General features: G+C 47.2%; 1 protein-coding gene across 1 annotated transcript in view; it reads right to left on the bottom strand.

The window, feature by feature from the left end:
* Positions 1-25756, bottom strand: part of LOC139392409 (zinc finger protein 704-like) — a 79341-nt gene that overhangs the window by 2640 nt on the left and 50945 nt on the right. Inside the window, exons 3-9 of the mRNA XM_071140382.1 lie at positions 18382-18485; positions 14930-15180; positions 10373-10473; positions 9710-10001; positions 8663-8791; positions 1748-1845; positions 1-1479 (exon numbers count right to left, since the gene is read on the bottom strand). The exon at positions 1-1479 is cut by the window's left edge and continues 2640 nt beyond it. Coding sequence (XP_070996483.1) covers positions 1365-1479; positions 1748-1845; positions 8663-8791; positions 9710-10001; positions 10373-10473; positions 14930-15180; positions 18382-18485 — 1090 coding nt within the window. The 3' untranslated portion in view covers positions 1-1364. The remainder of the gene's footprint in view (positions 1480-1747; positions 1846-8662; positions 8792-9709; positions 10002-10372; positions 10474-14929; positions 15181-18381; positions 18486-25756) is intronic.

Below are 25756 nucleotides of genomic sequence, written 5' to 3'. Positions count from 1 at the left end.
GAGTAGCGTGAGAGAGAGAGAGATGTTAACCCGACCTCAACACAAGATCGTCCACTGAGACTGCCTTTACAAGTGCTCATTCACCTCACTCAATTTTGGTATTGAGCAGACCCTCCATCTTGGGGCTTTGGTAAAGTATAGCGCCCGTAAACAAAACGTTAGTTCAGATTCCCGATGGAAGATGGGGTGTGGAGGAGGGTGGCCCCGCTTTACGGCTGGACTAGCCGTCGGCTGCTTGGTTGTTTCAGCCCAAAGCGGGTCGGAGAGCTGTAACATTGGAGTTTCAAAACACCAAGAAGAATAGATATCGAGAAACAACAACATGAAAGAAAATGGCATATAAAAAAACCCACCAACAAAACAAACTTTTCGGTTGCAAGTAGATATCATGTGACCAAAACCCTCATTGTAAATAACTATATTTAAATGTGAGCTGCTGGCTTTCTGTTGATCGACAATCCCTGAAAGAAAATGTCCCTTAATAGCTTCAGTAAACTGGAGAGATAGACAGACAAAGGGACAGGGACAGAGACAGACAGATAGACATATCTGATAGATAGATAGATATACATTACATTTGAGATAGAAAACTGTGTTGTCCTGTGTTGCTGTGTGTTGAATTGCTTACGGCGTTGTGGTGTGGGGCTTGTTGCTACTGGCAATGTTAGTCTGTTCAGCACCCTGGGTATTTAAATGTGTTTTGGAATTGATCCATTTTCCCCCACCAGGGGGTGCTATCGACCCCTCCCGAGTCCAGACACAAGATCCATTCCCTGGGGTGACAACAGAGGAGAGAGGGAGTAGAAATCCAGACTGTACAGGATAGAACAGAGAGAAAGGGACTGAGGAAATAAGGATCTTTCCCCTCCTCTCTTTTGATTCTCCCAAAGATAAAACAAAATGGCCAGTCTTCTCTGAAAAAAAAAAAGAAGAATTTTATGGACAAAGAAAGCCTGTTTTCTAGTCCCTTCTAACCTGACGAATGTTCCTGTTTTTCAAAACATAGAAAGAAGAGAGACAACAAACTCAACATATAAAAAGCAGAGTTATTTTGATGTCGTCGTCATCTTTAGAGCTGGAGCTGCGTGTTGGTTGTTGCTTCCGAGGTCGGAAGTGGGAGGGAGCTAGAGTTAACTTGGGATTTACTCAGGACAGCTGTAGGCTCCATCCGGTTGGTTCTGATAGACAGTCGGGTTAGGGAGGGGTCGGGTTGGAATGGAGTAGACCGATCATTGGTTTTGGAGTGACGTTAACGCATAACACATTAGGAAGGGAACAGAAAGGAACACCCCTGATTTCCATGGCAAAGGGCATGCAGCCTCAGCGGTTGGTCGGTTGGTTACTTGGTTGGTTCAGTCAGTAAATCAGTCAGTAAATCTCTGGCAGGCTTTCTTCCATCGGCAGGCAGTGCACCACATGTCCCTGTTCTCCATCCCGTACACTTTACGACACTTCTTACCCTCGCCACGGGACTTACGGCTGGAGAGGGGCGAGATGAGGATATGGTCAAATACGGTTGTTATCTTTGACTTGGTTTATAATGATAGACAAAACAACATCTAAAATTGTTGATTTAGTTTAAGTGAAGAAAACATAAATAATGGTAATCTGCTAGTTTGTTTCATTCCTAAACAGGACATGGTTGCTCTCTCTGAATGTGGATACAACATAGGATTTCCTGTGACTTCAGGATGCCCAAAGTTCAGAGGTCATCAGTGAAAGGTCAGTCAGTAGAGGTCATCAGTACCTGAGTGAGCCAGTGGCTCTGGGAGGGGAGGAGAGGACTGCTATGGTCTGGGGCCGCTGCTCTACAAAGCTCTGAGTCCGACTATGAGTGGGAGCGACCTGGAGAAAGACAAACACAACAAGAGCTATCAGAACACAAAGATAGACAGAGAACTTTCATTTAGATACGGACACAAAAAAACAACTGGTATGCTTGAGAGGCTGTATTGTTGTGTGTGTGTGTGATGTGTGTAGGGGTATGAGTTAGGTAGTTGAGATAACTGAGGTAATATGTACAATCCCAGTGAAAAGTTTGGACACACCTAATAATTCAAGTTTTTTTCTTAATTGGTACTATTTTCTACATTGTAGCTTCATGAGGTAGTCACCTGGAATGCATTTCAATTAACAGGTGTGCCATGTTAACAGTTAATTTCTGGAAAAGTGGTGCGTGTATATGTATGTATTCACCTCCTTTGCTGTGAAGCCCCTAAATAAGATCTGGTGCAACCAATTACCTTCAGAAGTCACATAATTAGTTAAATAAAGTCCATATGTGTGCAATCTAAGTGTCACATGATCTGTCACATGATCTCAATATATATACACACCTGTCCTGAAAGGCCCCAGAGTCTGCAACACCACTAAGTAATGTGCACCACCAAGCAAGCGGCACCATGAAGACCAAGGATCTCTCCAAACACGTCAGGGACAAAGTTGTGGAGAAGTACAGATCAGGTTTGGGTTATAAAAAAATATCTGAAACTTTGAACATCCCACGGAGCACCATTAAATCCATTATTAAAAAATGTAAAGAATATGACATCACAACAAACCTGCCAAGAAAGGGCCGCTCACCAAAACTCATGGACCAGGCAAGGAGGGCATTAAACAGGAAGGCAACAAAGAGACCAAAGATAACCCTGAAGGAGCTGCAAAGCTCCGTAGCGGATATTGGACTATCTGTCCATAGGACCACTTTAAGCCGTACACTCCACAGAGCTGGGCTTTATGGAAGAGTGACCAGAAGAAAGGCATTGCTTAAAAAAAAAAAATAAGCAAACACATTTGGTATTCGCCAAAAAGGCATGTGGGAGACTCCCCAAACATATGGAAGAAGGTACTCTGGTCAGATGAGACTAAAATATAGTTTTTTGGCAATCAAGGAAAACACTACGTCTGGCGCAAACCCAACACCTCTCATCACCCCGAGAACACCATCCCCACAGTGAAGCATGGTGGTGGCAGCATCATGTTGTGGGGATGTTTTTCATCAGCAAGGACTGTGAAAATGGTCAGAATTGAAGGAATGATGGATGGCGCTAAATGCAGGGAAATTATTGAGGGGAAACCTATTTCAGTCTTTCAGAGATCTGAGACTGGGATGGAGGGTCACCTTCCAGCAGGACAATGACTCTAAGCATACTGCTAAAGCAACACTCGAGTGGTTTAAGGAGAAACATTTAAATGTCTTGGAATGGCCTAGTCAAAGCCCCCACCTCAATCCAATTGAGAATCTGTGGTGTGACTTAAAGATTGCTGTATACCAGCAGAACCCATCCAACTTGAAGGAGCTGGAGCAGTTTTTCCTTGAAGAATGGGCAAAAATCCCAGTGGCTAGATATGCCAAGCTTGTAGAGACATACCCCAGGAGACTTGCAGCTGAAATTTCTGCAAAAAGTGGATCTACAAAGTATTGACTTTGGAGGGGGGGGGGGGGGGGGGGGGGGGGTGAATAGTTATGCACGCTCAAGTTTTCCATTTTTTGGTAATATTTCTTGTTTGTTTCACAATAAAAAATATTGTCACGCCCTGGTTGAAGTATTTTGTGTTTTCTTTATTATTTTGGTCAGGCCAGGGTGTGACATGGGTTTATTTATGTGGTGTGTTTTGTCTTGGGGTTTTAGTAGGTATTGGGATTGTGGCTTAGTGGGGTTCTCTAGCAAAGTCTATGGCTGTCTGAATTGGTTCTCAATCAGAGGCAGGTGATTATCGTTGTCTCTGATTGGGAACCATATTTAGGCAGCCATATTCTTTGAGTGTTTCGTGGGTGATTGTTCCTGTCTCTGTGTTTGTTGTCACCAGATAGGCTGTATAGGTTTTCACGTTACGTTTATTGTTTTTGTATTGTTCGTTTTTCTTCGTCATTAAAGATGTATCGAATCAACCACGCTGCATTTTAGTCCGGCTCTCCTTCACCCGAAGAAAACTGTAACAGAATCACCCACCACAACAGGACCAAGCGGCGTGGTGACAGGCAGGAGCAGCAGCAGCAGTGGGAGAGGCTGCACTACTTGGAGAAATGGACTTGGGAGGACGAATTAGACGGAAGAGGACCCTGGGTTCAGCCAGGAGAATATCGCCGCCCCAAAGAGGAGCTGGAGGCGGCGAAAGCGGAGAGGCGGCATTATGAGGCGCTAGCACGGCAGAGCGGATGGAAGCCCGAGAGTCAGCCCCAAAAAAATATTGGGGGGGGGGGGGGCTAACAGGGAGTATGGCTACGCCAGGTAGGAGACCTGCGCAAACTCCCTGTGCTTACCGGGGGGCTAGAGAGACCGGGCAGGCACCGTGTTATGCTGTGGTGCGCATGGTGTCTCCAGTGCCGGTGCGGTACATACCAGCTCCTCGTATCGGCCGGGCTAGAGTGGCCAGGTAAGGTTGGGCAGGCTCGGTGCTCAAGAGCTCCAGTACGCCTGCACGGTCCGGTCTGTCCAGTACCACCTCCACGCATCAGCCCTCCGGTGGCAGCTCCCCGCACCAGGCTTCCTGTGCGTGTTCTCGGCCCAGTACCACCAGTGCCAGCACCACGCATCAGGCCTACAGTGCGGCCTCGCCTGTCCAGCGCTGCCAGAGCCTTCCTCTACAGTGCTGCCGGAGTCTCCCGCCTGTTCAGCGCAGTCAGAGCCTTCCTCCTCTCCAGTGCTGTCGGAGTCTCCCGCCTGTTTAGCGCTGCCAGAGCCTTCCTCCTCTCCAGCGCTGCCGGAGTCTCCTGCCTGTTCAGCGCAGCCAGAGCTGCCAGTCTGCATGGAGCAGCCGGAGACGCCAGTCTGCATGGAGCAGCCGGAGATGCCAGTCTGCATGGAGCAGCCGGATATGCCAGTCTGCATGGAGCAGCCGGAGATGCCAGTCTGCATGGAGCAGCCGGAGCTGCCAGTCTGCATGGAGCAGCCGGAGTTGCCAGTCTGCATGGAGCAGCCGGAGCTGCCAGTCTGCATGGAGCAGCAGGAGCTGCCAGTCTGCAAGGAGCTGCCAGTCTGCAAGGAGCTGCCAGTCTGCAAGGAGCTGCCAGTCTGCAAGGAGCCGCCAGTCTGCAAGGAGCAGCCAGATCCGTCTGTCTGCCAGGATCCGCCAGTCAGCCAGACTCTTCCAGATCTGCCAGTCAGCCAGTCAGCCAGACTCTTCCAGATCTGCCAGTCAGCCAGACTCTTCCAGATCTGCCAGTCAGCCAGACTCTTCCAGATCTGCCAGTCAGCCAGACTCTTCCAGATCTGCCAGTCAACCAGACTCTTCCTGATCTGCCAGTCAACCAGACTCTTCCAGATCTGCCAGTCAACCAGACTCTTCCAGATCTGCCAGTCAGCCAGACTCTTCCAGATCTGCCAGTCAATCAGACTCTTCCAGATCTGCCAGTCAATCAGACTCTTCCAGATCTGCCAGTCAATCAGACTCTTCCAGATCTGCCAGTCAATCAGACTCTTCCAGATCTGCCAGTCAATCAGACTCTTCCAGATCTGCCAGTCAATCAGACTCTTCCAGATCTGCCAGTCAATCAGACTCTTCCAGATCTGCCAGTCAGCCAGACTCTTCCAGATCTGCCAGTCAGCCAGACTCTTCCAGATCTGCCAGTCAGCCAGACTCTTCCAGATCTGCCAGTCAGCCAGACTCTTCCAGATCTGCCAGTCAGCCAGACTCTTCCAGATCTGCCAGTCAACCAGACTCTTCCAGATCTGCCAGTCAACCAGACTCTTCCAGATCTGCCAGTCAACCAGACTCTTCCAGATCTGCCAGTCAACCAGACTCTTCCAGATCTGCCAGTCAACCAGACTCTTCCATATCCGCCAGTCAGCCAAGATCTGCCAGAACCACCAGCCAGCCAGGATCTGCCGGATCCAACTACCTGCCTGAGCTTCCTCTCAGTGCTGGGCTTCCTCTCAGTGCTGGGCTTCCTCTCAGTGCTGGGCTTCCTCTCAGTGCCGGGCTTCCCCTCAGTCCCGGGCTTCCCCTCAGTCCCGGGCTTCCCCTCAGTCCCGAGCTGCCCCTCAGTCCCGGGCTGCCCCTCAGTCCCGGGCTGCCCCTCAGTCCAGGTGGATTCTGGGTGAGGACTACTAGGCCATGGTCGGCGGGGAGGGTGGACTATCCTAGGACGCGAGGAGGAGGGACTAAGACATTGATAGAGTGGGGTCCACGTCCCGCGCCGGAGCCGCCACCATGGACAGACGCCCACCCGGACCCTCCCTATTGTTTTTGATGTGCGTCCGGGAGTCCGCACCTTAGGGGGGGGTGTTCTGTCACGCCCTGGTCGAAGTATTTTGTGTTTTCTTTATTATTTTGGTCAGGCCAGGGTGTGACATGGGTTTATTTATGTGGTGTGTTTTGTCTTGGGGTTTTAGTAGGTATTGGGATTGTGGCTTAGTGGGGTTCTCTAGCAAAGTCTATGGCTGTCTGGAGTGGTTCTCAATCAGAGGCAGGTGATTATCATTGTCTCTGTTCGGGAACCATATTTAGGCAGCCATATTCTTTGAGTGTTTCGTGGGTGATTGTTCCTGTCTCTGTGTTTGTTGTCACCAGATATGCTGTATAGGTTTTCACGTTACGTTTATTGTTTTTGTATTGTTCGTTTTTCTTCGTCATTAAAGATGTATCGAATCAACCACGCTGCATTTTGGTCCGACTCTCCTTCACCCGAAGAAAACCGTAACCAGCATCTTCAAAGTGGTAGGCATGTTGTGTAAATCAAATGATACAGACTCCCCCAAAATCAATTTTAATTCCAGGTTGTAAGGCAACAAAATAGGAAAAATGCCAAGGAGAGTGAATACTTTCACAAGCCACTGTATAATTTGTTTTTCAACAGGACAATGACCCAACACACCTCCAGGCTGTGTAAGGGCTATTTGACCAAGAAGGAGAGGGATGGTGCTGCATCAGATGACCTAGCCTCCACAATCACCTGACCTCAACCCAATTGAGATGGTTGGGGATGAGTTGGACCGCAGAGTGAAGGAATTTGGGAACTCCTTCAAGACTGTTGGAAAATAATTCCAGGTGAAGCTGGTTGAGAAAATGACAAGTGTGCAAAGCTGTTATCAAGGCAAAGGGTGGCTACTTTGAAGAATCTAATAAAAATCTAAAAAAAAATATTTGGATTTGTTTAACACTTTTTGGTTACTACATGATTCCATGTGTTATTTCATAGTTTGATGTCTTCACTATTATTCTACAAATATAAAATATAAAAATATTAAATATAAAGAAAAATGTAGGTAGGAGTAAAGTGACTAGGCAATCAGGATAGACAATAAACAGAGTAGCATCAGCGTATGTGACGAGAGTGTGAAAGTGTGAGTGTGTGTCGCATCAATATGCATGTGTGTGTGTGTGGGTAGAGTCCAGTGAGTGTGCATAAAACCAGTTCAAGATAGTCAGTGGGGGTCAATGTAAATAGTCCAGGTGGCCATTTGATTAACTGTTCAGCAGTCTTATGGCTTTGGGGTAGAAGCTGTTAAGGAGCCTTTTGGACCTCGACTTGGTGCTCCGGGACCGCCTAACACTCAGTAGCATAAAGAACAGTCTAAGACTTGGGTGACTTGGGAGTTTTTTTAGGACCTTCCTCTGACACCGCCTGGTATAGAAGTCCTGGATAGCAGGGAACTTGGCCCCAGTGATGTACTGGGCCATCTGCACCACCCTCTGTAGCGCCTTATGGTCAGATGCCAAGCAGTTGCAATACCAAGTGGTGACGCAGCCTGTCAAGATGCTCTCGATGGTGCAGCTGTAGATCTTTTTGAGGATCTGAGGGCCCATGCCAACTCTTTTCAGTCTCCCGATGTGGAAGAGGCATTATCTTCATGACTGTTGGTGAGTTTGGACCATGATAGATGGCCCACACAGGGCTCCCGAGTGGCGCAGCGGTCTAAGGCACTGCAACTCAGTGCAAGAGGCGTCACTACAGTCCCTGGTTCGAATCCAGGCTGAATCACATCCGGCCGTGATTGGGAGTCCCATAGAGCGTCGCACAATTGGCCCAGCATCGCCCGGGGTAGGCCCTCATTGTAAATAAGAATTTGTTCTTAACTGACTAAAGGTTACATTATTTATTAAAATAAAAATAGATCCTTAGTGAAGTAGTCAACGAGGAAGCTCTCAGCCGACTCCACTATAGCCCTGTCGATGTTAATGGGGGCATGCTCAGCCCTCCGTTTCCTGTAGTCAACGATCAGCTCCTTTGTCTTGCTCAAAGGGACTTGAGGGAGAGGTTGTTGTCCTAGCACCACACTGCCAGATCTCTGACCTCCTCCCAAAAGTCTCATCGTCTGTGATCAGTCCTACCATCGTTGGGTCGTCTGCAAACTTAATGATGGTGCTGGGAGTCGTCTGTGGCCATCCAGTCGTGGGTGAACAGAAAGTATAGGAGGGGACTCCGCACGCACCCCTGGGGGGCCCGTGTTGAGGGTCAGCATGGTGGTTGTGTTGTTGCCTACCCTTACCACCAGGGGGCGGACTGTCAGGATGTCCAGGACCCAGTTGCAGAGGGACGTGTTTAGTCCCAGGGTCCTTAGCTTAATGATAAGGTTGGAGGGCACTATGGTGTTGGACGTTGAGTAGTCAATGAACATCATTCTCACATAGGTACTCCTTTTGTCCAGGTGGGAAAGGGCAGTGTGGAGGGCAATAGAGATTGCGTCATCTGTGGATCTGTTGGGGCGTTTATACTCACAGCGGTGCCAGTGAAGGTGACAGGAGGTGACTGCCAGGAGATGCTGAAATTGGAGCTGCTGCTGGGGGTGAAGGAGGTGGAGGCAGCAGAGCCTGACCCAGTGGAGGGGATGGTAACTGGAGATGTGGCCTGGAAAGGGACAGCAACAAGTCATGAAGCAGTCACACCTTTAAAGACCAGTGTATAGCCACACACACGCACGCACGCACAGACACACACACACACACAAACACACAATAAATAAATCAATTAACCAATAAGTCAGTCAATCAATGAATTAACAAACAAATCAAATCAACCAAACAATAAGAGTCAATCAAGCACTTAATTAATGAAAATGTATCTGTACAGTCTCTTTAGCAAATACTTGAAGCATTTTGACACTTCTTGCTTAAAACCCAAATACTGGAAGCACTTTGACACTTCCTGCTTAAAACCCAAATACTGGAAGCATTTTGACACTTCCTGCTTAAAACCCAAATATGGAAGCACTTTCACACTTCCTGCTTAAAACCCAAATACTGGAAGCACTTTGACACTTCCTGCTTAAAACCCAAATATGGAAGCACTTTCACACTTCCTGCTTAAAACCCAAATATGGAAGCACTTTGACACTTCCTGCTTAAAACCCAAATATGGAAGCACTTTGACACTTCCTGCTTAAAACCCAAATATGGAAGCACTTTCACACTTCCTGCTTAAAACCCAAATACTGGAAGCACTTTGACACTTCCTGCTTAAAACCCAAATATGGAAGCACTTTCACACTTCCTGCTTAAAACCCAAATATGGAAGCACTTTCACACTTCCTGCTTAAAACCCAAATATGGAAGCACTTTCACACTTCCTGCTTAAAACCCAAATATGGAAGCACTTTGACACTTCCTGCTTAAAACCCAAATACTGGAAGCACTTTGACACTTCCTGCTTAAAACCCAAATACTGGAGGCACTTTGACCATTCCTGCTTAAAACCCAAATATGGAAGCACTTTGCTACTTAAGCTATCAGTAGGCGTGGCCAGTAGTTTAGTGGGTGTCTCTCTGACCTGGTAGGCGTGGTCAGTGTGGATGAGGTAGAGGGCGCTGGGGGCGGAGCGACTGAGGGGCGTGGTGTTTGAGTGGGCGTGGCTGTGGTTCTCCTTGTTCCCACTGGACCCGTTGCTGCCCTCTGCGGGGGGTCGTCTGTGGCGGTCATTGGAGGGAGGGACGGGGGACAGCACAGAGGGGGAGACAGGGGACAGGCTGCTCAGACCATCAGCCACTGAGTCTGTGTTGAGTTTGATCTCTGAGTAGTAGAAATCCTCCTCTCCGTCACTGCAGTCAGAGTCACAGTTACGCCTGGAAGAGAGGGAGGGGTTAAAAAAAGGGTTTAATATCAGCGTGGAGTTGTATTGGATGAGCCCTTCTCTTGTCATTACAGAGAAATTAGGATTGGACCAGATCGCTGATCTATGTGATACCATTGTTCTGTTCCGTCCTCATTCATCCCTGGCCTGTCACGCTGAGCCAATATGAGGAAATGTTACCGTGGTGATAATCCCACCGGATTTAATCTGCTGTTGTTCTTTGACAATCTCAGTGAAAGGCCATCGAGAGGAGAGGCCTCTTATCTCTCGCTGGGGGGGGGGGGGTCAAAAGTTGGATGGGTGTGTGTGTGTTTGTGTGTGTGTGTGTGTGTGTGTATGTGTGTGTGTGTGTGTGTGTGTTACCCCAGGTGAAAGGTCCGTATGTGTCTCTGTATCCCAGCAGCCGAGCTCAGAACCTTCCCACAGTTCTTCCACAGACACTTGAACATCACCTTCATGGAGTTCTGGACATTACACACAGGAGAGAGAGAGAACAACGTTGGACACCAGACAAGTCATCCTTTTCTCACATCAAATATGCCACGAGCACACACCTCTGCTCTGTACCATTTCTCACACAACCTGTCCTCTGTAATTACAGCATGGCCCTCGGGGGCCAATTGCTTCCGAGCAGCAACTTTCAGATAGTAAAAATAATAACAAATAACATTTAGCAGACGCTTTTATCCAAATCGACTTAGACAGTTATTTGTGCATACATTTTTACGTATGGGTGGTCCTGGGAATCGAACCCACTACAAAGGAACACATGACCAGATGGGGTGAAAGCCTTCTGAGGACAGACGTGTCTTAAATCTCGGATCACTCGTCAGAGGTCGTTCCGTTTCAAGTTTTGTCACGTGCACAAGTACAGTGAAATGGCTTTCTTGAAAGCGCCTTCCCAACAATGCAGTAATCAATATAAGTATGATGGGGGTCATGTGGTCCTTTATGATGGGGGTCATGTGGTCCCTCATCAGTCATTTATGATGGGGGTCATGTGGTCCTTTATGATGGGGGTCATGTGGTCCTTTATGATGGGGGTCATGTGGTCCCTCGTTAGTCATTTATGAACGGGGTCATGTGGTCCTTTATGATGGGGGTCATGTGGTCCCTCGTTAGTCATTTATGATAGGGGTCATGTGGTCCTTTATGACGGGGGTCATGTGGTCCCTCGTTAGTCATTTATGATGGGGGTCATGTGGTCCTTTATGATGGGGGTCATGTGGTCCTTTATGATGGGGGTCATGTGGTCATTTATGATGGAGTCATGTGGTCATTTATGATGGAGTCATGTGGTCATTTATGATGGGGGTCATGTGGTCCTTTATGATGGGGGTCATGTGGTCCTTTATGATGGGGGTCATGTGGTCATTTATGATGGGGGTCATGTGGTCCTTTATGATGGGGGTCATGTGGTCCCTCGTCAGTCCTTTATGATGGGGGTCATGTGGTCCCTCGTCAGTCATTTATGATGGAGGTCATCTATTTGCCCATTGTTCAGGGTAGTCCTTTAAATTTACATTTTTAGTCATTTACCAAACGGTCTTATCCACAGTGACTTACAGGAGCAAGTAGGGTTAAGTGCCTTGCTCAAGGGCATATCGACAGATTGTTCACCTAGTCAGCTTAGGGATTCGAACCAGCAACCTTCCGGTTACTGGCCCAACGCTCTGAACTGCTAGGCTACCTGCCACCCTACTTATAACAGATTATGTTTTGGTCCTTGGGTAACAAAGCCCTGTGAAGTCCCCCATGCCAGCAGCACACAGTTCATTAAAAGAGTGGAGAACGAACAGCATTGTCTTTTGGCTCAGAGTAGGAAGAGAAGAGCAGCACTAGGCTCTGGTTGGCCTGGGAACCAGGAAGAGAAGAGCAGCACTAGGCTCTGGTTGGCCTGGGAACCAGGAAGAGAAGAGCAGCACTAGGCTCTGGTTGGCCTGGGAACCACGAACACTGGCAACATTTTCAGAAACCAATATGTGTCAGAGACTCTGACTTATTACCAACACTAGATTCGAAAAGTGGAACTTAAAAATGTATCAAACAATATTTTAGTAGCGTTTACACAGGCAGCACAATTCTGATATTTTTTCTCTCAGTATCTCTCCCTCTCTACCATTTTCTTTCTCTCTTTGTCTGTCTCCATCTCTCTGTATATCCCCCTTCAACCCACAATTAAGAGATATCCCCAGAGATATCCCCAGAGATATCCCCACAGACCAGAGATATCCTCAGAGATATCCTCACATACCAGAGATATCCTCAGAGACCAGAGATATCCTCAGAGACCAGAGATATCCTCAGAGACCAGAGATATCCTCAGAGATATCCTCACAGACCAGAGATATCCTCAGAGACCAGAGATATCCTCAGAGACCAGATATATCCTCAGAGACCAGAGATATCCTCAGAGACCAGAGATATCCTCAGAGACCAGAGATATCCTCAGAGACCAGAGATATCCTCAGAGACCAGAGATATCAACAGAGACCAGAGATATCCTCAGAGACCAGAGATATCCTCAGAGACCAGAGATATCCTCAGAGACCAGATATATCCTATTGATCTGATGGGAGAAAAGCCCTGCAGCATAATCTTCATGTTTTCCAGTGAAGATGTTAAAATCATTTATTTCAATTATACCAGGTGACCTTATGTGTGGCTGTAAAGTAATTAAGCAGGATACGTGAACTGGAAATGCATCTGGGGTGTGTGTGTGTGTGTGTGTGGGGAGGAGGGGGACTGACAGATACACAACAGACCAGAGCCCTTGCTTCGCCATCCAATCATTCTGCTCCCCTGATAAGAATGAGGGACAAAATGAATAAATAAATGAGCGTTCGGTTAATCTGATTGGCCGCGACATGTTGTGTCCGCCCAACTTGTTTTCATGCTCGTCTTGTTTATAAGCATGGTGTTTGTGCCATGTTGTGGTCCAGAGACGGCATCAGGCATCGCCACGTGTGAAGATCGGTCACTTTCACACTTTCACGCTGTGTCCCAAATTCTACCTCAGTCATCACTTGGAGTTCAGGAAGGATAAGGTATTACAGTAGCTAGCTAGCAACATGTCCAAAACAAGTGCAGGACCTGCCTTTTGGGACATCCCTACTTGTCTTGCCAGATCACTGATAGTACAGTACAACTACTTCTTAAATCAATCTACTACCATTTCAAAAGAAACACCCCCAGTCAGTGTACAGGGCAGCAGGTAGCCTGGTGGTTAGGAGTGTTGGTTAGGAGTGTTGGACCAGTAACCGAAAAGTCGCTGGATTGAATCTCGAGCCAACAAGGTAAATCTGTCGTTCTGCCCTTGAGCAAGACAAGTAACCCTAATTAGTCCAGGCTAATGGCTGATCCCCTGGCCGCGACCCCACTCTGAGGGTGTCACACAGGGAGTGGGATATGCAAAAAACACATGTACATTTCACACCACACACCTGTACAGATTACCCACTTGTATATACAGTGACACAGGACTATATAATCTGTATATTGTTATAGTCAGAATTGATCTGATCTAGTCTTTGTTCTGTGAGGTCCTCAAAGAACCACAGCAATATGCTGTAAAACATTATGTGGTTATTATATGGTTATCCTGTGGTTATTATATGGTTATACTGTGGTTATTATATGGTTATCCTGTGGTAATTATATGGTTATACTATGGTTATTATATGGCTATCCTGTGGTTATTATATGGCTATCCTGTGGTTATTATATGGATATCCTGTGGTTATTATATAGCTATCCTGTGGTTATTATATGGTTATCCTGTGGTTATTATATGGCTATCCTGTGGTTATTATATGGATATCCTGTGGTTATTATATAGCTATCCTGTGGTTATTATATGGTTATACTATGGTTATTATTTGGCTATCCTGTGGTTACTATATGGCTATCCTGTGGTTATTATATGGTTATCCTGTGGTTATTATATGGTTATCCTGTGGTTATTATATGGCTATCCTGTGGTTATTATATAGCTATCCTGTGGTTATTATATAGCTATCCTGTGGTTATTATATGGTTATACTATGGTTATTATATGGCTATCCTGTGGTTATTATATGGCTATCCTGTGGTTATTATATGGTTATCCTGTGGTTATTATATGGTTATCCTGTGGTTATTATATGGTTATCCTGTGGTTATTATATAGCTATCCTGTGGTTATTATATGGTTATCCTGTGGTTATTATATGGCTATCCTGTGGTTATTATATGGATATCCTGTGGTTATTATATAGCTATCCTGTGGTTATTATATAGCTATCCTGTGGTTATTATATGGTTATACTATGGTTATTATATGGCTATCCTGTGGTTACTATATAGCTATCCTGTGGTTATTATATGGTTATCCTGTGGTTATTATATGGTTATCCTGTGGTTATTATATGGCTATCCTGTGGTTATTATATAGCTATCCTGTGGTTATTATATAGCTATCCTGTGGTTATTATATGGTTATACTATGGTTATTATATGGCTATCCTGTGGTTATTATATGGCTATCCTGTGGTTATTATATGGTTATCCTGCGGTTATTATATGGTTATCCTGCGGTTATTATATGGTTATCCCGTGGTTATTATATGGCTATCCTGTGGTTATTATATAGCTATCCTGTGGTTATTATATAGCTATCCTGTGGTTATTATATGGTTATACTATGGTTATTATATGGCTATCCTGTGGTTATTATATGGCTATCCTGTGGTTATTATATGGTTATCCTGTGGTTATTATATGGTTATCCTGTGGTTATTATATGGTTATACTATGGTTATTATATGGCTATCCTGTGGTTATTATATGGTTATACTATGGTTATTCTTTGGTTATCCAGTGTATCCACTTGTGTGTCTGGAATTGTATTTTTAGATGGTTCAATTAAATCAGTCTACCCACCTTGCGCTTGCGTGGGATTGGCTCGTCAAAGAGCAGGCTGCTGCCGTCCTGTTCGTCGATGGCGTCATCGGGGGGCGGGCCGTTGATGCTGGGCATACGGAAAGGCTTGAAGCTGTCTGCGGAGAGCGGTGGGGAGGGGGTGGACCGGTTGGACTGGTCACTAGGGCCGCTCCAGCTCCAATAGCCACTGCTGCTGTAACTGGAGGGGGTGAAGCCCCCACCTCTGTCCTTCCACGAGCCATTCAGACACTCTGGAGGGGTGAGAGAGACGAGGCCAGAAAAACTATTCAAACTTCATTTTTATTTACTGCAGAGTTCCTCTGTCCAGTGTCTGTGTTCATTTTCCCATTTTCCCACCAGTCTTGAGATATGGCTTTTTCTTTGCATCTCTGCCTAGAAGGCCAGCATCCCGGAGTCGCCTCTTCACTGTTGACGTTGAGACTGGTGTTTTGAAGGTACTATTAAATGAAGCTGCCAGTTGAGGACTTGTGAGGACGTCTGTTTCTCAAACTAGACACTCTAATGTACTTGTCCTCTTGCTCAGTTGTGCACTGGGTCCTCCCACTCCTCTTTCTATTCTGGTTAGAGCCAGTTTGTGCTGTTCTGTGAAGGGAGTAGTACACAGCGTTGTACGAGATCTTCAGTTTCTTAGCAATTTCTCACATGGAATAACCTTAATTTCTCAAAACAAGAATAAACTGAAGAGTTTCAGAAGAAAGTTATTTGTTTCTGGCCATTTTGAGCATGTAATTGAACCCACAAATGCTTATGCTCCAGATACTCAACTAGTCTAGAGGAGGCCAGTTTTATGGCTTCTTTAATCAACACAACAGTTTTCAGCTGTGCTAACATAATTGCAAAAGGTTTTTCTAATGATCAATTAGCTTTCTAAAATGATACACTTGGATTAGCTAACTCAACGTGCCTTTGCCAGGAGTGATGGTTGCTGATAATTGGCCTCTGTACGCCTATGTAGATATACCATAAAAAATCAGCCATTTCCAGCTACAATAATTATTTACAACATTAACAATGTCTACACTGTACTTCGGATCAATTTTATGTTAATTTAATGGACAAAAAAAATGCTTCTCTTTCAAAAACAAGGACAGTTGAAGTGGGAAGTTTACATACACCTTTTACCAAATATATTTAAACTCAGTTATTCACAATTCCTGACATTGAATCCTAGTAACAATTCCCTTTCTTAGGGCAGGTAAGATCACCACTTTACTTTAAGAATGTGAAATGTCAGAATAGTAGAGATAATGACTTATTTCAGCTTTAATTTCTTTCATCACATTCCAAGTTTACATACACTCAATTAGTATTTGGTAGCATTGCCTTTAAATTGTTTAACTTGGGTCAAACGTTTCAGGTAGCCTTCCACAAGCGTCCCACACAAAGTTTTGGCCCATTCCTCCTGACAGAGCTGGTGTAACTGAGTCAGGTTTGTAGGCCTCCTCGCGCTTTTTCAGTTCTGCCCACAAATGTTCTATAGGATTGAGGTCAGGGCTTTATGATGGCCACTCCAATACCTTGACTTTGTTGTCCTTAAGCCATAACTTTGGAGGTATGCTTGGGGTCATTGTCCATTTGGAAGACCCATTTGCGTCCAAGCTTTAACTTCCTGACTGATGTCTTGAGATGTTGCTTTAATATATCCACATAATTTTGCTTCCTCATGATGCCATCTATTTTGTGAAGTGCACCAGTCCCTCCTGCAGCAAAGTACCCCCACAACATGATGCTGCCACCCCTGTGCTTCACGGTTGGGATGGTGTCCTTCGAGCTTGCAAGCCTCCCCCATTTTCCTCCAATGGTAATTTTGGCCAAACAGTTCTATTTTTCTTTCATCAGACCAGAGGACATTTATCCAAAAAGTACGATCTTTGTCCCCATGTGCAGTTGCAAACCGTAGTCTGGATTTTCTATGGCGGTATTAAAGCAGTGGCTTCTTCCTTGCTGAGCGGCCTTTCAGGTTATGTCGATATAGGACTCGTTTTACTGTGGATATAGATACTTTTGTACCTGTTTCCTCCAGCATCTTCACAAGGTCCTTTGCTGTTGTTCTGGGATTGATTTGCACTTTTCGCACCAAAGTACGTTCATCTCTAGGAGACAGAACGCGTCTCCTTCCTGAGCGGTATGACGGCTGCATGGTCCCATGGTGTTTATAGTTGCGTATTATTGTTTGTACAGATGAACGTGGTACCTTCAGGTATTTGAAAATTGCTCCCAAGGATGAACCAGACTTGTGGAGGACTACAATTTATTTTCTGAGCTCTTGGCTGATTTCTTTTGATTTTCCCATGATGTCAAGCAAAGAGGCACTGAGTTTGAAGGTAGGCCTTGAATTACATCCACAGGTACACCTCCAATTGACTCAAATGATGAATCAGAAACTTCTAAAGTCATGACATTCTTTTCTGGAATTTTCCAAGCTGTTTAAAGGCACAGTCAACTTAGTGTATGTAAACTTCTGACACACTGGAATTGTGATACAGTGAATTATAAGTGAAATAATCTGTCTGTAAACAATTGTTGGAAAAATGACTTGTGTCATGCACAAAGTAGATGTCCTAACCGACTTGCCAAAACTATAATGTGTTAACAAGAAATTTGTGGAGTGGTTGAAAAACAAGTTTTAAATGACTCCAACCTAAGTGTATGTAAACTTCCGGCTTCAACTGTAAGTGACCCCAAACTGTTGAACAGTAGTGTATCCATGGCAACATGTGTAGAATTAGAATTTGCATTAAAACAGCTACATTTATTCCCCACAGGCTCTAAAACCACTACCATCAGTAATAACCCCACATTTATAACCCTACCTGGGACCATCATATGCATCAGAAACAAATGCATCTAACAGCACTAACTCAAACACATAGTGATTCACAGCTGCAATGTCTGCAGTTGTTTTGAGTGGTAAAACAAACAAGACCCAATTTACAGTTGATTCACTCCAGGGACTCCGTTTAGAGGCCTTGTGATTCATATAAATGTACATTATAGCAGATGAAGAGGATGTCTCTTTTAGATTTTACAGTGGTAACCCACTCAATAATTCAAATTCAATCAGGGGTTGAAGATGTAGACGAGCGATCAAAGACAACATTTATCTTCACTTGGTGGGAAACGCTGCACTCTACCGCTGCACTAGTCCACATCATCATCATCATCATGAGTCATGACCTAACCTCAGCAAAGGAATAATGCATATTAAATGGGAAATGGTTCAACAAAAACAACTTCCTTTGTCAGTTCGTTCAGAGCGCAGCAATACAACACGTTCAGACGCTAGCTATTATGACCACCTCTCAGCAACTGTTTGCTCTATCAAATGTTGGATTGTTGCCGTCTTGGGACAAAACTCCCTTGTAACAGAGATTCTTAATCTCAGTGTGATCACCTGTATAAAAGGATAGAAACATGTTTGGTTGACTCACCACTGACTTTGACGGGAGGACTCCTGACCAGCGGACTGCTGGACAGACTGGTCAGAACCATGGCAGCTGTCACCTTCTCCATGTCCACTTCCTCCTCTGACTTCCTGTTAAAACAACACCAACAAACAGAGAATATTACTGGGCATGAAAACACAACAACACCAAACCGATAATGTGGCTGAGTCCAAAACGGCATCATATACAGCTCTGGCCCAAAGCACTCTGGTCCCATGTGGCTCAGTTGGTAGAGTAGGGCACTTGCAATGCCAGAGTTTGTCGGTTCGATTCCCACAGGGCACTCACTACTGTAACTCACTCTGGATAAGAGCATCTGCTAAAAATGCCTACATAGGTACTGTGGCATTACATAGGTACTGTGGTACTACATAGGTACTGTGGCACTACATAGGTACTGTGGCACTACATAGGTACTGTGGTACTACATAGGTACTGTGGTACTACATAGGTACTGTGGCACTACATAGGTACTGTGGCACTACATAGGTACTGTGGCACTACATAGGTACTGTGGCACTACATAGGTACTGTGGCACTACATAGGTACTGTGGCACTACATAGGTACTGTGGCACTACATAGGTACTGTGGCACTACATAGGTACTGTGGTACTACATAGGTACTGTGGCACTACATAGGTACTGTGGCACTACATAGGTACTGTGGCACTACATAGGTACTGTGGTACTACATAGGTACTGTGGTACTACATAGGTACTGTGGCACTACATAGGTACTGTGGCACTACATAGGTACTGTGGTACTACATAGGTACTGTGGCACTACACACACGCAGTACTCCCAACAGAACTCTGAGAAACAAATGTCAGTTTGATTGCTGAACGGTGCTGTGATCAGTGTGGCATTGATGCTACATTCTAAAACACATTGTCAGTGTTCGAGGCGGAAGGCTTTGCTTTAATAGGGGCCAGTATCCAATAATGAAAGCATCAAACTATACCAATCAACTAAGCACACTAACAACCCTGCAGAAGACCAAACCCCGGTCTGCTGAGCCCCACAACATTATGAACCCATTGAGTTAAAGCCTAGATGTGGTTCAAACCAACAACCACAGCTGGAGAGGGTATATGTTGACAGACAGAACCAGACCTGAAGAGAGACAGACCTGAAGAGAGACAGACCTGAAGACAGACAGACCTGAAGAGAGACAGGCAGACAGACAGACGTGCTATCAACTTTCTTGTGGCTGACTGACTGTTAAAGTCTAGAAGACAAAGTAGTAGCCTGGTAGGGTTGGAGGGGTGTTGGGAGAAAGTCAATCCAAGAGAGAGAGGGGGTGGGGGAGAAGAGGGAGAGAGAGAAACCAATACCTGCACTCCTTCCCACTCCCCAGACATCTGTGATTGTCTTTAATGATTTAATGAGGAGCCACCATGCAGCCTGCACCCTCCTCCCCCTCCGTTCCCCGTCCCAACATGTTTCTAGTTTAAAACAAGGACACTAATGACACTAGTCTCTTAGATCCTTTCCACTCATCTAAAATGAGAAGAGTAGAGAGGAGCTCCATCTGAGAGTAGAGAGGAGCTCCATCTGAGAAGAGAGGAGCTCCATCTGAGAGTAGAGAGGAGCTCCATCTGAGAAGAGAGGAGCTCTATCTGAGAAGAGAGGAGCTCCATCTGAGAAGAGAGGAGCTCCACCTGAGCAGAGAGGAGCTCCATCTGAGTAGAGAGGAGCTCCACCTGAGTAGAGAGGAGCTCCATCTGAGAGTAGAGAGGAGCTCCATCTGACAGTAGAGAGGAGCTCCATCTGAGTAGAGAGGAGCTCCACCTGAGTAGAGAGGAGCTCCATCTGAGAGTAGAGAGGAGCTCCATCTGACAGTAGAGGAGCTCCATCTGAGTAGAGAGGAGCTCCATCTGAGTAGAGAGGAGCTCCATCTGAGTAGAGAGGAGCTCCATCTGAGTAGAGAGGAGCTCCATCTGAGAGTAGAGATGAGCTCCATCTGAGAGTAGAGAGGAGCTCCATCTGAGAGTAGAGAGGAGCTCCATCTGAGAGTAGAGAGGAGCTCCATCTGAGAGTAGAGAGGAGCTCCATCTGAGAGTAGAGAGGAGCTCCATCTGAGAGTAGAGAGGAGCTCCATCTGAGAGTAGAGAGGAGCTCCATCTGAGTAGAGAGGAGCTCCATCCGAGTAGAGAGGAGCTCCATCTGAGAGTAGAGAGGAGCTCCATCTGAGTAGAGAGGAGCTCCATCTGAGTAGAGAGGAGCTACATCCGTGTAGAGAGGAGCTCCATCTGAGTAGAGAGGAGCTCCATCTGAGAGTAGAGATGAGCTCCATCTGAGAGTAGAGATGAGCTCCATCTGAGGTGTAGAGAGGAGCTCCATCTGAGGGTAGAGAGGAGCTCCATCTGAGTAGAGAGGAGCTCCATCTGAGAGTAGAGAGGAGCTCCATCTGAGAGGAGAGAGGAGCTCCATCTGAGTAGAGAGGAGCTCCATCTGAGAGTAGAGAGGAGGGGTGGGGGTCCAGTGGTGGGGTAGAGGGGGGGGGTCTAGTGAAAGGATAGCGTGTAGATGGGCTCACCAGTCTCTCTGATGTGGGCATATAGCAGGGAGGCTCATCGTTTATTACAGTCCCTGGCCTACGACGCTCACTTCCTCCTGAATAATGGACTATAAATCACAAACCTCGTGCAAACCCACAGAGCCTCCTATCACCATGAAGGACACTAAACAGAGCCTCCTATCACCATGAAGGACATTAAACAGAGCCTCCTATCAGACACAATGGGATTCTTCTCTTCTACAGGATGCAGAGATGTGTTCTAGATAAAGACGATGTGTTCTAGATAAAGACGATGTGTTCTAGATAAAGACGATGTGTTCTAGATAAAGACGATGTGTTCTAGATAAAGACGATGTGTTCTAGATAAAGACGATGTGTTCTAGATAAAGACGATGTGTTCCAGATAAAGACGATGTGTTCATCTCAGGGCCGTGGATAATAACAAGAGAGAGAAATCAATACCTGCCCTCCTTCCCACTCCCCAGACATCTGTGATTTTGTCTTTAATGATATAATGAGGAGCCACCCTGCAGTCTGCACCCTCCTCCATTCCCTGTCCCAGAGACAGACAGAGACGGAGGCAGAGCGGGAGAGAGAGAGAGAGAGCTAGAGAGAGCTAGAGAGCGAGAGAGAGCTAGAGAGGGCTAGAGAGAGAGAGAGAGCGCGAGAGAGAGAGAGAGCGAGAGAGCGAGAGAGAGAGAGGGAGAGCGAGAGAGAGAGAGAGAGAGAGAGCGAGAGAGAGAGCGAGAGAGCGAGAGAGAGAGAGCGCGAGAAAGAGAGAGAGAGAGAGCGAGAGAGCGCGAGAAAGAGAGAGAGAGAGAGAGCGAGAGAGAGCACGAGAGGGAGAGAGAGCGAGAGAAAGAGAGAGCGAGAGAAAGCGAGAGAGAGAGAGCGAGCGAGAGAGAGCGAGAGAGAGCGAGCGAGAGCGAGCGAGAGAGAGCGAGAGAGATCGAGAGAGAGCGAGAGAGCGAGCGTGCGAGAGAGCGAGCGTGCGAGAGAGCGTGCGAGAAAGCGAGAGAGAGCGAGAGAGAAAGAAATATGAGCATGTTTTTTCCTGTGTAAAACTTTCACAGCCAACAAGAAGTGAAACTCATAGCCTTGGGGATTTAAATATCTTTCAACGTTTATCTTTCAACGTGCTGCTGAATGTTAGCTAGCTCTCCAGAACTGAAATACAGCGTACTGAGCAGACAGACAGATGGGACACAGACTGCAACCCTAGCCCATGTAAACGCTTCAGTTTCTCTTTGAAAGAACTGCAGGCTAGGATGATTCATGTGATGGTTAGCAGTAAATTACACTTCGATTATCATCAGTATATTTTCTCCTTCGGGGGAAGAGCGGTCAACAGACCACTCCACAAAGAAAACACATTTCCAAAAGCAGAAATGTCTGTTTCACCAGAGTAAGAATGAATCCAGGGACGATGGCTGTATGTGGTAATACCCACAAGCTATTACTGTACAGCTAGAGGACCAGAGGGTTACTGTAGGTCAGTCTGGGAGAAGCTTGAGGAGCCCCGACCATCACACAGTGTCTGGCAGCCGGCCAAATCCTCCCTCCCTCCTCCGCTCGCTCACGTGTGAGCGCACACACACACACACACACACACACACGGCACCCTATTCCCTACAAAGAACAATACTTTGGACCAGAGGCCTACGGACTCTCATCAAAAGTAGCTCATTATATAGGAACTAGGGCTCCACTGTGACGTAGCCATAGAGTAGACCAACACAGAGCTCCACTGTGACGTAGCCATAGAGTAGACCAACACAGAGCTCCACTGTGACGTAGCCATAGAGTAGACCAACACAGAGCTCCACTGTGACGTAGCCATAGAGTAGACCAACACAGAGCTCCACTGTGACGTAGCCATAGAGTAGACCAACACAGAGCTCCACTGAGACGTAGCCATAGAGTAGACCAACACAGAGCTCCACTGAGACGTAGCCATAGAGTAGACCAACACAGAGCTCCACTGTGACGTAGCCATAGAGTAGACCAACACAGAGCTCCACTGTGACGTAGCCATAGAGTAGACCAACACAGACACACAGAGCTCCACTGTGACGTAGCCATAGAGTAGACCAACACAGACACACAGAGCTCCACCCTGGCTGTCGGACTGGTGTATCACATGTGACTGCCTGCGGATGGATTCTGGGTTCTAACTATTAAACTTGAAATTGAGTTAATTATCAAGGGGTTCTATTGAAATATTGAGTGCTATGGTTTAGAGGGTCTACACCCAAAGTTAATGGTTATCTGTAGGAGGAAGGTATATGAGGGGTGCAATTAAACTTGGAATGTACTGAGTGTAGGGAAAGCGATCATATGTGACAGGCATTGATAAGTGGAGAGAGTCATGGACTGGTGATGAAGGGGTGGGGGGGGTCAGTTCAGGTCACGTTAAGGGAGAAGGAAAAGTTTAATGCCCGTATCACTTAGTATCTTTAATGCTAGGCAGGAAACTATGTTCAGCAAGAATCAGGAGACTCCACCCAAAGTGGGATACATATACCGCCTCTATTGTAAACATGTTTTGGTTGATTCAGCTGTTCGATCCTTTGGGAAGAATAAACTTGGTTTAATATTTCACAGTGTCAGTCGAGTTCTTACTCTGGTAATTACAACCTAACACTACTAACCCATATGCTGTTCTCTGTCTCACTCTCTCTAGTTCTGTCTGTGGCTTATACATGTATATATGTATCTTTATCCCTCTGTGAGTGTTTCTCTCTCTAGCTGTTTCTCTTTCTCCATTGTCTTATTCGGTCTGTTGATGTATTTTCTCTCTCAATGTTTCCCTCTCGCTCACTCACACTCTCTGAAGGTGATGTATCCCGTAACGGCCAACAGAAAATGGGAGATTTCCATTTTCACAGGCCACAGAAACCTTGGAGAAAAAGGCCCACCTACCCAACTGTGCTCTTTGACCCAAATATCTCAACTCCGGCTAGAGCTGCTGCGGCACAACTCTTTTTAGACAGAGCAGGTGGTGATCACACTACTTCCTCTCACTGAGAGAGGGAGAGAGACAGAAAGAGAAAGAGAATGAGACAGAGAGAAAGAGAAAGAGAATGAGAGGTGGGGGGGGACAGAGCGAGAGGGGGAGATAGAGAGCGAGAGAGGGAGACAGAGAGAGAGAGAGAGAGAGAGAGAGAGAGAGAGAGAGGGAGACAGAGAGACAGAGAGGGAGACAGAGAGAGAGAGAGACAGAGAGAGGGGGGGGGACAGAGCGAGAGGGGGAGATAGAGAGCGAGAGAGGGAGACAGAGAGAGAGAGAGAGAGAGAGAGAGAGAGAGAGAGGGAGACAGAGAGACAGAGAGGGAGACAGAGAGAGAGAGAGAGAGAGAGAGAGAGGGAGACAGAGAGAGGGGGGGGGGACAGAGCGAGAGGGGGAGATAGAGAGCGAGAGAGGGAGACAGAGAGAGAGAGAGAGGGAGACAGAGAGAGAGAGAGAGAGAGAGGGAGACAGAGAGAGAGAGAGAGAGAGGGAGACAGAGAGAGGGAGACAGAGAGAGAGAGAGAGGGAGACAGAGAGAGAGAGAGAGAGAGCATTGTGAGGCTAAAAGCAATATGGGCATGTTTTTCATTCAATTTCCTGTGTGATCTCCACATCTTTTTATTTGAGGAAGTGTGTTTAGCGGTGTGTTTTTGCGGGTGTGTGTGTGTGTGTGTGTGTGTGTGTGTGTGTGTGTACAGTCTACTCTAGTTACAGAAGTCTACAGAGATGGAAAGAGAGAGAAAACACTACTTAGTTCCCCTGATAGATCACACTAGGGGGGTTGAGGCGGTGGGGTTAGGAGGGGGGGTTGAGGCGGTGGGGTTAGGAGGGGGGTTCAGGCGGGGGGGTTAGGAGGGGGGTTCAGGCGGGGGGATTAGGAGGGGGTTTGAGGTGGTGGGGTTAGGAGGGGGTTGAGGCGGTGGGGTTAGGAGGGGGGGTTGAGGTGGTGGGGTTAGGAGGGGGTTGAGGCGGTGGGGTTAGGAGGGGGGGTTGAGGTGGTGGGGTTAGGAGGGGGGTTCAGGCGGGGGGGTTAGGAGGGGGGTTCAGGCGGGGGGATTAGGAGGGGGTTTGAGGTGGTGGGGTTAGGAGGGGGTTGAGGCGGTGGGGTTAGAAGGGGGTTGAGGCGGTGGGGTTAGGAGGGGGTTGAGGCGGTGGGGTTAGGAGGGGGTTGAGGTGGTGGGGTTAGGAGGGGGTTGAGGCGGTGGGGTTAGGAGGGGGTTGAGGTGGTGGGGTTAGGAGGGGGTTGAGGCGGTGGGGTTAGGAGGGGGTTGAGGCGGTGGGGTTAGGAGGGGGTTGAGGCGGTGGGGTTAGGAGGGGGGTTAAGGAGATGGAGTTAGGAGGGGGTTGAGGCGGTGGGGTTAGGAGGGGGTTGAGGCGGTGGGGTTAGGAGGGGGGTTAAGGAGATGGAGTTAGGAGGGGGTTGAGGCGGTGGGGTTAGGAGGGGGTTGAGGCGGTGGGGTTAGGAGGGGGTTGAGGTGGTGGGGTTAGGAGGGGGGGTTGAGGCGGTGGGGTTAGGAGGGGGGTTCAGGCGGGGGGGTTAGGAGGGGGGTTCAGGCGGGGGGATTAGGAGGGGGTTTGAGGTGGTTGGGTTAGGAGGGGGTTGAGGCGGTGGGGTTAGAAGGGGGTTGAGGCGGTGGGGTTAGGAGGGGGTTGAGGCGGTGGGGTTAGGAGGGGGTTGAGGTGGTGGGGTTAGCAGGGGGTTGAGGCGGTGGGGTTAGGAGGGGGTTGAGGCGGTGGGGTTAGGAGGGGGTTGAGGCGGTGGGGTTAGGAGGGGGTTGAGGCGGTGGGGTTAGGAGGGGGGTTAAGGAGATGGAGTTAGGAGGGGG

This window comes from Oncorhynchus clarkii, chromosome 32 (assembly GCF_045791955.1).
Source record: "Oncorhynchus clarkii lewisi isolate Uvic-CL-2024 chromosome 32, UVic_Ocla_1.0, whole genome shotgun sequence".
NCBI classification, from domain to species: domain Eukaryota; kingdom Metazoa; phylum Chordata; class Actinopteri; order Salmoniformes; family Salmonidae; genus Oncorhynchus; species Oncorhynchus clarkii.
This window is presented reverse-complemented; position numbering and strand designations above follow the sequence as displayed.